Genomic DNA, 12977 nt, shown 5'->3' with positions numbered 1-12977 from the left:
CTGCCAGCTCCCTGGGGGACAGCTACAGGGCACACATGCACACACACACATGTGCAGAGGGTACAGGAGTCCCACCGTGTATAGTGCAATGCGGACTCAGCCCATTAACACTCATTCACACCGTAGCAGACACAAGATGGTGCTGGTGGGACAGGCAGACCCAGATAGGCACACACTGGCTCCTGGGGCAGCAGAGGTGGCGGAGCCCATGGTCTGGTCCGGTGCCCTCAGTCCGTGTCCTGTAGGCAGAACTCTGCTGGAGGGATCCCTCCACCTCACCCCCCTCCATGTTGCTCAGGGAAGACCCAGGCACACAGAGCTTTATTTCAAAAAAATAATTTATAAAACGCCATTTGCTCCTGTTTTTGGCAGGTTTCCAGCTTCTCTGGGCTCAGGGGCCAATGCTCCCGTCAAGATGCTGGGGCAAGCAGCAGCAGGGGAGGTGTGGGGAAAAGGGGTTCAGAGGCCCAGAACCTCCTGCTGGTATTGGGAGGCAGGAGGTTTAGCATAGCAGCTCTCCAGCCAGGCTCAGCCAAACCCGAGATGGGGGCTAAGCACCAAGGTCCAAGAGGCCGAGCAGAACCCTGACATTTGGGCCATCAGGACACAGGCACGGCAGCTCCAAGGGCAAGGGCACGGCCTTGAGACTTGAGTTGAGCTGTAGGTTGGGAACCCAAGGCCAGAGCAGAAAGACCCTTTACGAACTCCAGGACCAAGGAGGGACCTACCCGAAGCAGAACCAGAGACCTGGGACAGCAACTCTGGGCCAGGGGCCCCATGCTGCCAAGGTCAAGCACTGTGCCAGGCTGTGGCTGAGCCCCAAGGCCCAAGGCCACCAGCCTATGTGCCTGCACAGCCTTGAGCCTTGCTCATGTCTGCACCCCAGACCTGAAGGGGAAGGAGCTGGATCCCAATGGCAGGGGGTCGTGGCTGAAGACAGAATCGCTAGAGGAGCACGTGCTGCTGGCGTCCCCACCAGAGGCGGAATAGGGTCCGAAGGTCAGGCGGAGGTCGAGATACTGTGGGGAACAGAGCTGGTCAGCCTCTGCAGCACCCGGGATGGGACGGGGCGCATGTCCACGCGGTCAGGCCAGATGACGCCTGGAGGGGAGCAGGCAGAAGGAGGTGGTGGGTGGGAGGGGCTGTACCTCCTCAGAGACGGCCAGCAGGACCTTGTCCAGCGCCTCCACCAGCTGCTTGAAGGTCGGCCTCTGGGAGGGTGCCGCGTGCCAGCACTCACGCATCAGCCCATACCTGGGAGAGGTGGGGCGGAGGGTCACAGGGAGCCTCAGGCCTTCAGGAGGAAGGGGAGGACCGGGGGTTCTCTGGGTGGGGAGGAGTTTGGTGGGGAGTTTGATGAGGGATAGGAGGGTCATCAGTGGAAGCCAGGCCAGGACACTCCACTAGGCTGAGGAGGAGGAAGAGGAGGAGGAAAAGGAGGAGGAGGAAGAGGAGGAGGAGGAGGAGGAAGAAGAAGGGGGGGAGGAGGAGGAGGAGGAGGAGGAGTTGTTAGTGTTGTCTTTCTGGCCGGAGCACACCCTGAGGCCTGGTCAGGGCGGAGTAGAAGGACTGGAAAGGGGGGTTGAGGGCAGGGTGAGGCCTCACAGCTCTGGGGGGCAGTGTGGGGGTCGGTCCATCCGATGTCCCTCCCGCAGCAGCGAGAACAGCTCCTCCACTGGGATGCCAGGATACGGGGAGCCCCCGAGGGTAAAGATCTCCCACAGCAGGATCCCAAAAGACCACCTGGAGGCAGGGCCAGGGCTCAGTGTGGCTCAGCGCCCTCCCTACGACCGGGGTTAGGACGGGGGACCCCACAGGCATGACCCATCACAGCTGGTGGGGATGGGCTCCTCCTGGAGTCTGGGCCCACTCGGGTCCCAGGCCAAATCTGAAGGAGCCCTCGAGCGCATGACTCCTGGGGCCACGTGACTTTGGGCAGTGCCTTGCCCTTTTTGTGGGGCAGGACAGTGACTGCTGGCAGGACTCACACGTCACTCTGGTGTGTGTACACCCGGTCAAACAAGGCCTCGGGCGCCATCCACTTGACAGGCAGGCGGCCCTGGAGGGGAGAGAGGGCCTCAGTGCAGAGTCCCATAGATCCTCATGCCTGCCACCCCGGGCCCAGTCCCCCTCCACCCCCATCCAGTTCTGCCCCATCTCCCTCACGTTGCTGGTTTTCTTATAGTAGTCAATGTGGTGGATGCCGCGGGCCAGCCCAAAGTCAGCAATCTTCATCACATTGTCCTCGGTCACCAGCACATTGCGGGCAGCCAGGTCCCGGTGGATACACTGCAGGGAGCGGGGGCTTGCGTGCATCAGGACACCTGGCCTGGAGCTGAGCACACACCACCCCCAGGCAGGCCCGGGGGCAGGGGCCCTCCACCCACTTTACAGAGACGGAGGTCAAGGTTTAGAAACGGGGAGTGCATTCTCCTGCGTCCCCTCTCCCCTCTAGGGAAGCGTGAGGAACAAGTGGGGAATGCAGGAAAGCATGAATGCCTGGGGACACTGAGGTGGGGTCATGAAAAAGAGCAGAGAGGGAGAAGTCGGGACATTTAATGCCACAGGCCTGAGAGAGTGGAGCTGGAGAGATTGAGAGGGGCCTAGAGCCCTACTGCCTGTACCTTCCGGGACTCCAGATACTGCATGCCTCGGGCCACCTGATAGGCGCAGGAGACCAGGCCTGGGAAGGACAGTGGCCCCTCACTGCTCTGAGGACCGTCAGGGCTGAGGTCGGGGCCTGGGGGGCGGCGGGCCCGCAGGAACTCCCGCAGGTTTCCCTTGGCGGCGCACTCCACGATCACATACAGGGGCCCTACAGAGGGAGTGGAGGGAGCGTGGAGAGACTGACGAAGCTTTGGCTCTGCACCCTAACGGCCCATGCAGCCAGCCCCACCTTCCTGGGTGCAGACACCCAGCAGGTTGATGATGTTCTTGTGTCGGCCAATCAGCTTCATCACCTCCATCTCCGAGACCAGGTCGGCCAGGTCCTTGTCAGAGGCGTTGTCTGTAAGGGCAGCAGACGGGGTGAAGAGGCTGGCCTCCAACTACATGAGGGAGCATGCAGAGGCAGGGGCAGGACAAAGAGTACTGGACCAGGGCTACGAAGGTCTAGGGCTGAATCCTTGCTAGGCTGTGTAGCCTTGAAAAAGTCTCCTAGCGTCTCTGAACCTCTGGTTTGTCTTGTGAGAAACAGAGTAGTGGGTCACACCCTACCTGTCACAGCAGTTGCAAGGATGCAACTGTATCAAGGATCTAACTGTATCAAGGATCTAAGGGGCAGGCCTCCCAGTGGGCAGGCCCAGGAAACAGGAGAGAGGGGAAGAGCTCGGAGCAGGAAGGAAGGAAGCTGCCTCTGGAGGGGTTAGTGGTAGTCCCTGCATGGGGTCAGAGCTTCTGGGTACGGAAAGCAGGCTGGCGCCCTGGGGTCTGTTTGACCAGGGCCTGGCTTCCAGCTGGCCTGGGAATTCAGGGAGCTGGCGGCAGGCAGGGCGCAGCCAGGGAGCTTAGGAAGAAGGCTGCTCTGGCTTCTCTGGCTGAGCCCCTGGGGCTGACCTGTGGCCCTGGGCCAATGACATAACACTCCCCACCCACACACGCCAATGTCACAATGTGCATTTCTCAATCCTTGCCTCCCAGGGAGCACCAGGTGGCCCCAGCTGTGTAGAGAGGAGGGGAGGAGCAGAAGAGCAGTTGAGGCCATTCTTGCAGAGGGGGCTGGGGAACTGCAAGGAGAGGCCCTGATGGGCGGGGTGCAGGAGTGCCCAGCAAGAGCACCCCAGGGCTGGGACTGGGTGCAAGCAGAAGGGCTGTCCTCCTTCGGCAGTGGACGTTGGGGGCAGACCTAGGGAGGGTCCAAGGGAGGCTGAAGGTGTGTCTGGGGGGAACCATAAGGAAGGAGGTAGAGGGCCTGTGAGGCTGATAAGGAGATGTGAAGTCAAGGCTGACACAGACTAATGCTGACAGAGGATACCAAGCCTGTCACACCAAATTCTTCTCATCATCGTCACCCCAGTGGTGAAGATTTATTGAGCCCTGACTATGAGCCAGGCACTTTCCACAATCCTTGGGCTGGGAGTAGGGACTGTTATGTACCCCATATGACACGAGGGAAAACTGAGGCTCAGAAGTCACTTGCCAGGGTCAGGAGCAGAGGTGAATTGCAGGTTTAAGGGTGGGATCCCACAGCCTCTCCCAGCTCCAGGGCTCACCTGGTAGCACCGTGAGCCCCTTCTATCAGTCCCAACGCCATAGCACCTCCTCCAGGTTGCCACGTTCACCTTTTTTATTTATTTATTTATTTTTTAGATAGGGTCTCACTCTGTTGCCCAGGCTGGAATACAGTGGCGTGATCATGGCTCCCTACAACCTCCAACTCCTGGGTTCAAGGGATCCTCCTGCCTCAGCCTCCCTAGTAACTGGGACTAAAGGCACACACCACCACACCCAACTGATTTTCTTGTTTTTTTTTTGTAGAGCTGAAGTCTCGCCATGTTGTCCAGGCTGGCCTCGAACTCCTGGATTCAAGCGATCCTCCCACCCTCAGCCTCCCACAGTGCTGGCATTACAGGTGTGAGCCACCATACTGGGCCACACTCACCTTTGAGCATCTTGACGGCCACAGTGCTGGCTTGGTCAGGCCAGGCAGGGTCCATGCCAAAGGCCTCTGCACGTACTACCTGGCCAAAGCAGCCCTCGCCCAGGGGCTTCCCAAGCACCAGCCTGGAGATGGAGAAAGTCCAGCCTCAGACCTCCGAGTCAACCCGGCGCCCGCGTCCCTGCCCCCACACAGCTCAGCGCACCTGTCCCGGGGGAACTCCCATAGTGGGTCGAGAGGTAGATCTAGACTCACGAGGCCGGCGAGCAAGGCGGGGCCGCTGGAGGAGAGCCGCACGCCTCGTACCAGGGATGAGCTTGACTTGCCGGAAGAGCCTGACTCCAGGGAGAACTGCAAAGTGGGAGACTTGGTTCTGCCTGCTGGAGTCAGGCTGCCACATGTGAGGCGGGGGATGCGCCCAGTACCTGTCGGGCCAGAGGGAAGCGGGAGAGCTTCTGCACAGTGGCGGGTGGGCGGGGGTGCCGGCCGTGGAGCGCCTGCCCTCGATACAGCCCGGCTAGCAGCAGGAGCACAGCCAAGGCCAGGGAGCCCGACGCGTACAGAATGATGTCCGTGTACCTGGCCTCGGGCACTGCCGCGGCCCATGTGGGGTCCTCCTCTGCCCTCGCACATGAACACAGACAGACAGACAAACTGGTCAGTGGTGAGACTGGCTGCCCCATGCGCCCAAACTCAGTCCCTCCCAGCTCCCAACATATGTGGGGGCACACACGGAGGAAGCTGTAGTTATGCCCAGTCCCAGGCACCCATACCTCAGCAGAGGGTCACACGGACGGGCACTTGTGGAGAGGCACAGAGGGGCTGTCATACAGCTCAAACCCACAAATCCACACACTGCCCCCCAGGCCAGACCCCACAGGCCAACAGAGACTGACCACCCAGTAGGCCACAGCCCCCACTGCTGGCCCAAAGGGGCATCTCGCAGCATCTCCTGGCCCTTCAGGTGCTCACCTGGCAGCACCGTGAGCCAGGCAGACTGGTAGGAGAGGCCGATGGAATTGCCCGCCAGGCAGGTGTACTCGCCTGCATCCTCGGCTGACACGTTCCGCAGGTACAGGACCTCCACCTCTGAGCTATTGATGTCTGCAGTCTGGGGAGGGGGACATGCTCTGGGGTCACAGCAGGGCCTGGGGCCACATTGTGGCCAACAGGAAAGCTGGGGAGCCCCCAACCCCAGGTGGGAGAAGAATGGGGCCCAGGCTGTAGCAGGGTGCACCTTTAGGACTTGCACATAGGGGAAGCCGTCGGCTCCGAAGCTGCTGCCGTTGATGACGATGTGCTTCAGCCACTGGATGTGGGGCTGGGCATCGCTGTACACTTTGCATAGCAGCTCCACGTCGCTGCCCACCACGGCTGTGGTGTTGGCTGGGAGCCCGGCCTGCAGGATGGGCCGGTGCGGGGACCGCTCTGGGGACCGGGCAAGGCAGTCAACCCTGACCACTGGCACCCATGGAAGCACCCTGTTTGCCTCCCTCCAGCCTTCCTCAAGTTCAAGGGAGGGACCTTTCTGCAGCTTCTTGTCCATCTCCTGCTTACCCTGCTTAAACCTTCCCTGGCTCCCCATTGCTTCAGGTCAAGGACAACATCTCAGCCTAGCATTCAAAACCCTTCACCACCTGGCTCCCCATATAAACGCCACTCCCTACGAATATGCTGGCCTGCAAGTGCAGGGCATTTGTTATACTCAGGCCCTCAGCTCAGGCCGCACCCTCTGCCTGCATGTCCTTCTTGTTTTTCCTCTTGGCAGACCCCTGCTCCTCCAGCCCCACCCTAACCCCTGTGCTTTCTCCTGACCCACCTGGTCACCAAGCTGCTTGACTCATCTGAGTCCATCCTGCCCGCCAGACTAGACCCCAGCAAGAGGGCACAACTGAGCCCAAGATGGGTCAGGCCTCCCCGTTCCCGGCCCCGCGCTCACCCAGCACATCTAGCAGGTAGTTATAGCGGATGCTGCCCACAGCATTCTCTACCAGGCAGGTGTATGTGCCGCGGTCTGAGGGCACCACGCTTTCCATCACGAGACTCCAGTGCTGATGGCGCAGCTGCAGGCAGAGAGAGTGTCCGGGACCACTGGACCATGTCCACCAAGGGGCCCAGAGGACCAGGAGGCTAGATCCTCATCCTGACCACAGGGCTCTTCTCAAGCTCTCTAGGCCCTGAGAACATCAGGCCCAGGCCACGGACTATGGGACAAAGGAGTAGGCTCCCCAGTGTGCTTGAGTCTTGGGTTTGAGCCTTTGGAATTTGAGCTCTCCCTCTCCCTAGCTACTCTGAGCCAGCCCTTGCCTTCTCTGAGACTCAGGTGCCTCATGATAGCATGGAGCCCAGCCTGCAGGGTCTCATCAAGATGATGAGATGCTAAGGCCTATTGAGACCAATCAGTCAGTGATTCTTCTCTTTTTTTTTTTTTTTTTTTTTTTTTTTTTGAGACGGAGTCTCACTCTGTCGCCCAGACTGGAGTGCAGTGGCGCAGTCTCGGCTCACTGCAAGCTCCGCCTCCCGGGTTCACGCCATTCTCCTGCCTCAGCCTCTCCGAGTAGCTGGGACTACAGGCGCCCGCCACCACACCCGGCTTATTTTTTTTGTACATTTAGTAGAGACAGGGTTTCACCGTGGTCTCGATCTCCTGACCTTGTGATCCGCCCGCCTCGGCCTCCCAAAGTGCTGGGATTACAAGCGTGAGCCACCGTGCCCGGCCGATTCTTCTCACTTTACAAATAGAGTTGCTGAGGCTGAGAGGTTAAGTCACTTGCCAGAGAGTAGCAGAAGGGGAACCAGAGCTGCCCAGGTCCACAGTTCAGGGCTCCTTCCGGGGCCCGGCAATCGCTTTACTCATTCGATTGATTTATAGGTATGCTTGTAGGTATGAAGGGACTGAAGAAGGAATGAAAATGGGGGAGCAGACAGTCTTAGAACCCAGAGACTCACCCGAATGCCTCCAATTCGGTTCTCCCCATGAAAGGCCTGTCCATCCTTAAGCCAGCGGATGGTGGGCGTGGGGTTGCCTGCAGCTGGACAGCGGAACTTGACGGTGTTCCCCGCAGGTACCGCATGCAGTTTCTTCTCCATGCGCTGGGGGTGTGTCCAGTAGGGTGCTGGAGGGCAGGGGAAGGCCCCTAGAATGACCGTGTGTTCCCACATAGGCCTCTTCTTCTCAGTGATCAGATGAGCAGCGGGGACACAAGTCCTTGGAGACTTACTGACCTTGTTGGGGGTAAATGTGCCTATTCGAGGAGGCCCTATGGGACTTGGGGTCCTCATCATCGTTGCTGGAGGTCGAGGAGTCTACATCAGGGACAGAGGGAAGCATCTGAGGTCCAAGAGGGGCAGGTCTGTCTCCCCAGGCATCCCTTAACTCCCTGCTAGTCTCTTACCATCTATAATCAAGGTGAGATTCTGCAGGACGATCATGGAGCCTCGTGCCCGGCAGAGGTAGCGGCCAGCATCCTCAGGTAGGAAGCTGGCAATCTCTAGGCGGCCCCTCCAGCCCCGTACACGGCCAGTAGGTGCCAGGCGACTGCCCTCCTTGTACCAGTGGCCACCACGCTCAGCCCGCCCACAGCACAGCCGCACAGGCTGCCCAAGGGCTACTGTCAGCTCCTGTTCTTGCTGCTCCAGGCTGGGAGCCAGGCAGGGCTCTGTGGGCAGAGGGCAGAGGTCAGCAGACCCTGCAGCCCCATCTGAGGCAGCCTCCTATGTACAGAGAACACGCCGCACATGCAGGGCACAAGCACCTCGCAACGCATGCTGGAGGAGCCACAGCTCCTTGACACCCGCACGGCCACATGCTGCGGATGCCACACCCAGGGCAAATGCCACACTCTTGGGGCATGTCACATACACAGCATTTAGTGCACATGACATTGGCCAAGACACACACACACACACACACACGCATACACACACACACACACGGCACATGCTATTGGTGCCACATACAGGGTCATGCTGCACCGGGGCATATCACCCTCATAATGCATATACCACACATGCTGCCTGGACCTCCTAGGTCACACACCCAGTGCACAGAACACACACACACACACACACACACGCACACACACACACACCCAGGCAAGGAGCTCACCACCAGCTCTGCAGCCCAGCTTAGGGCCCTGCGCCCTGCAAGGCCAGTCCTCTCTCGCAGACACAGAGATAGATGAATGCTTGCTGGAAGCCAGGCATTGACTGAGTCTCAGTGGTTGAGCCCTGGCCTGCTGCCACCTTCTCAGGGCCTGGGCAAGGATCCTTTCCAGCTTTGCTCAGCCCAGCAGCCCCCTCCTGGTGCCCACTCTTCCCACCCCTGCCACCCTCTCCCACCTCAGAAGCCATACCCAGCTCCACTTCCTCAGAGGCCTCCAGGGACAAGACTGGAGGCCCAGGCACACTCAGCAGGACCCCCAACAGGGCCAGCAGCAGCCGCATCTCCTTCTCACAGCTCTCAGGGCCCCAGGCTGGACTTCCCACCAACAGCCTTCCTAAAATAGGGACGGAAAAGAGCTCCTGCTACACGTGCACCTTTGCGGGGGCTTTTCCCTTATTTTGCAGATGAGGAAACCGAGACAGGAAGTGGCCAGCAGATGTGTCCAAGTCCCTGGCCAGGCTGTGGCAGTGCAGACTGGAAGCAGCTCTGCAGTAGCCAGAGCCTAAAGCCTCCCCACAGTAGGTTGTGCAAGGGGTCTGAGCTGGGCTTCCTGCTCTCCCTGAGTCCTGCTGGGACCCTGGCACACGTTCACAGAAAGAAGTTTTGGATTCTTTTCTTGGAGGGAAGCAGAGAACGGAGACATATCTTCTGCATGCTCTCGGCACACGTAATTTATTTTTTGCTGAATAAATGAATTGATTGCCGAAGAGCCAAAAAAGAAAGTGAAAAATGATACAAGGCCAAACTTCAGCATCTGGATGTTATCTGATCCAATCCCCACTCCTTACAGCATTACTGACATTTCCAGGGCTGGGTGCTCACAACTGACAAGGCAGCCCCTTCCGTGGCAAGCAGGACAGCATCCCTGGATACCTCTGCTTGTTATGCACCAACTCCATCTGAGACACACACGGTTTTGTAAAGAATACAGACCCTAATTATCCATCCGCCAGAGCCAAGTTCAAATCCTGACTCTCACCAACTTGTAATTCCTTGTCTCTGTCTCTCTCTGGCTATCCTCATACGACTGTTTTGAGATGAAAGAGATAACGTGCATCAGCACTGGGCACACAGAGTGGTGGAATGTTCTCCTCCCTGTGCCCGGCCCTAGAACTGTTAACCTGTTGCCCTGGGTCTGCCCTCAGCCAGTCACCTCTGATTCCGATGCTGTTACTGTCAGGCTGTGATGTACACACACCCCAGCTGGCTATCCTCTTCCAAATGCTACCAAGGACGCCTCTGTTACCCAAAATAGAACACTGAGAACTGAGTCTCAGCTGGGACAAAGGAATCGGGTGACTGCTGCAGTCCTAGGGGCCTATGGGTGGCACTGGTGTCTCTGATGTACCCTGCGTGGGAAGCCTATCACACCTCCTCCTCCTTGGTCACTGCCACTCCACTTCCAGTCCATCTGGCTTCCCCTGCCCCTACTCAGGGCAGGTCACGGCCATCTCTTGCACGGGCCTTTGGAAACATCCTCTCCCTGGGCTCTTCAACCTTCATCTTCCAGCAGAGTTTTAAAAAACTACAAATCGGCGGGGCGCGGTGGCTCACACCTGTAATCCCAGCACTTTGGGAGGCTGAGGCGGGCGGATCACGAGGTCAGAAGATCGAGACCATCCTGGCTAACACGGTGAAACGCTGTCTCTACTAAAAATACAAAAAATTAGCCGGGCGTGGTGGCAGGTGCCTGTAGTCCCAGCTACTCGGGAGGCTGAGGCAGGAGAATGGCGCGAACCCGGGAGGCGGAGCTTGCAGTGAGCCGAGATCGCGCCACTACACTCCAGCCTGGGCGACAGAGCGAGACTCCGTCTCAAAAAAAAAATAAATAAAAACAAAACAAAACAAAACAAAACAAAAAAACCTACAAGTCTGCCGTGTCACGCTCCCGGCTTGCAAGCCCTTAATGGCTACCTGTGCCCAGCAGGATCCAGCTCAACATCCTAGGGCTCCCTCTCTGCCGCTGCCTATCTCTTTGGTCACACCGTCTGCCCCTTCAGGAGCGCTGAAGCCATTGGCTTTCAAAACTGGGCACATGTGCTCTCTTGCCCATCCCTGTGTGCCCCTCATTCCTCTTCTCTACCTGACTCAGATACTGCTGTCTCTGAGCCCACTCAACTCTCAAATCCAGTTGGATCCTCCTTGGTAAAACTCCCTACCAAGCTCGGCTTGGCAGAGAGGGCCGCTCTTTGGGTACACAGCTTGGGCTGGGAGTGGGTGGGGAAGCCCGGGATTTTATCCCTACCTCAGGCTGCCCTGATATCAGAGTCCTTAGTCGAGTCACCCGTGGCTGCTGACCGCTGACCGACCACCCCGCACGTGGGAACGGAGGGCATGCCTTAGGCATCAGGCAGTCCTGGGTTCACCTTCAGCCTCCCGCACTCGCGCTGGAGGCCCCCGGGCACTAAGTGACTGAACCTTTCGGGGCCTCAGCTCCCTCATCTCTGCCGCCTGCGCGAAGACAGCCGCAGGGACAAGCGCGCTTGTCCTCCCCCACCCTTGCCGGGCCAGCCTTGGGGGAGGTGTGAATCAATGGGTCCCGAGGGTAGCTGCACAGGGCCAGCCTGCCCCCGACTCGGTGGGCAATGAGTAACCAGCTCCGCGGCCGGGGTGCTCTTTGGACGGAGAGGGACAAAGGGCCCTGTGTGCGCTGCGGGTTACTGATTTACCGCCCCCTCCACCCCCTGCCGCCCGGCGGACGCCCAGGTCCCCTGCGCCGGGAGGGGAAGTCCCCGCAGCCCCGCCGCCGCTCGCCCCCTGGCGGCTGGGAGCGCAGCCCGGGCCCACAAGGGTTGCGGCTCACCTCGAGCCTGCGTGACTCCGCGCCCAGCACAGGGCCTTGCTCACCTGGCTCCTCCTCACCTGGCTCCTCCGCCGCCTCACTCCCAGCTCCAGCCGGCCGCGACCCCTGCACGCAGCAGGTTCCGCAGACAACCCGAGCGCTCCTCCGCCGGGAGCAAGGAATGTACCCGCGACGGCGGCGTGGCCGCGGGCGGCCCACCTCCTGCCCCGCCCCGCGCCTCGGGCCCGCCCCCTCCTGCTCGGGCCCGCCCCTCCTTCCACGCCCCCCCCCCCGGGCCCGCCCACCTCCTGCCTCACCCCCTCGGGCCCGCCCCGCCTGGACCAGCTCGAGCCGGAGAGAGGTGTGGCCAAGATCCCCGCCCACCTGGAGAGCCCCGCCCCCGACCCAGTCAGCCCTCTCCCGGGACCCCGCCCCAGCCTATACACACACCCCTACACGCAACCCCCCCATACACACCCCATTCAGGCTCCGCCTCTTTCGCCCCACCCAGGCCCCAGGCCAGGCTTCTAAATTGTAGTCTACTACCCAGCTCTACTCCTTGCTTTTCACCCCTCAGGGAATGCCTGGCTCCCATGTCTTCTGCGCAGTACGGTGCAGCGGATAGGAGAACCCCTTCTTTCTGCTCCCTCATTTGTTCCCTGCGCAACCTGCGGAGTGATACTTACAACCCAAATCTGACTGTGTCAGCCACTCCCTTAAATTTTCCTATAGCTTCCCATAGCTCTTTATACATAGATTATTGCCATGACCCACGCCTCCTGGCTCCCACCCTGCTACTCCTGGGCAGTTTCACGTACCATTCCCTCTTCCTGGAATGCCCCTTGGTCTGGTTAATTTCATATTATTCTCAGCTCATTTCCTTCAGGAAGCTCTCTGGACTTGCAAGCTCCTCTTAGATGACTTCTCTACTGTGAGGATGTTGAAAGAAACAGAGTGAAGTGGTTCAGAGCACAGACTACAGGGCTGGACGTCATAGGCCCAGCTCTCAGCACCATCACACAAGGCCTCTGTCTTCACTGTCCTTTCAGTAAAACAGGCAAATGACAGTCTCCCCCTCAAGAGGTTGGTGCAAAAAGTAGACATGTTAGCAGTATGTGTAAGCCTGGCATGCAGCGCTTGCTTTGTAATACTAGCTGTAATTATTTAGGACCTGTTATTTCTTCAGCACACTTGCCAGAATTGTAGCCGAACAGTTAATTATGTAAATAGCTGTGGAATGGCCGGGCACAATGACGGGTGCCTGTAGTTCTAGCTACTCGGAGACTGAGGTAGGAGGACAGCTTGAATTCAGGAGTTTGAGGCCAGCCCTGGCAACATAGTTGCCCTGTCTCTATTTTTCAGTAGAGGAACTGTGCCCTCAGACCTCACCATTAGAGTTCAAGTGTCTGGCATACAGTAGGTGCTCCCAGATA

The 12977-nt window shown here is 59.0% G+C and overlaps 1 protein-coding gene across 4 annotated transcripts; it reads right to left on the bottom strand.

The window, feature by feature from the left end:
* Positions 1-320: 320 nt before the first annotated feature.
* FGFR4 (fibroblast growth factor receptor 4) lies at positions 321-11791 on the bottom strand. Of its 4 annotated transcripts, none has more exons than XM_055285111.2 (18): positions 11625-11791; positions 8953-9096; positions 7993-8256; positions 7823-7903; positions 7547-7713; positions 6537-6660; positions 5835-6025; positions 5570-5708; positions 5023-5216; positions 4803-4948; positions 4601-4722; positions 2897-3007; positions 2625-2815; positions 2167-2289; positions 1989-2059; positions 1606-1743; positions 1149-1254; positions 321-1019 (listed from the first exon to the last, which is right to left on the bottom strand). In XM_055285111.2, the coding sequence occupies exons 2-18, from the start codon at positions 9041-9043 to the stop codon at positions 870-872; spliced, it is 2409 nt and encodes an 802-aa protein (XP_055141086.1). In that variant the 5' UTR covers positions 9044-9096; positions 11625-11791; the 3' UTR covers positions 321-869. The 4 variants fall into 4 exon arrangements, with proteins under 4 accessions (XP_055141086.1, XP_055141084.1, XP_063499187.1 ...); XM_055285109.2 differs by having other exon boundaries at positions 11610-11779; XM_063643117.1 differs by having other exon boundaries at positions 4803-4936; positions 11610-11758.
* Between the last annotated feature and the right edge of the window lie 1186 nt (positions 11792-12977).

The sequence above is a fragment of the Symphalangus syndactylus genome, chromosome 7 (genome assembly GCF_028878055.3).
Source record: "Symphalangus syndactylus isolate Jambi chromosome 7, NHGRI_mSymSyn1-v2.1_pri, whole genome shotgun sequence".
NCBI classification, from domain to species: domain Eukaryota; kingdom Metazoa; phylum Chordata; class Mammalia; order Primates; family Hylobatidae; genus Symphalangus; species Symphalangus syndactylus.
This window is presented reverse-complemented; position numbering and strand designations above follow the sequence as displayed.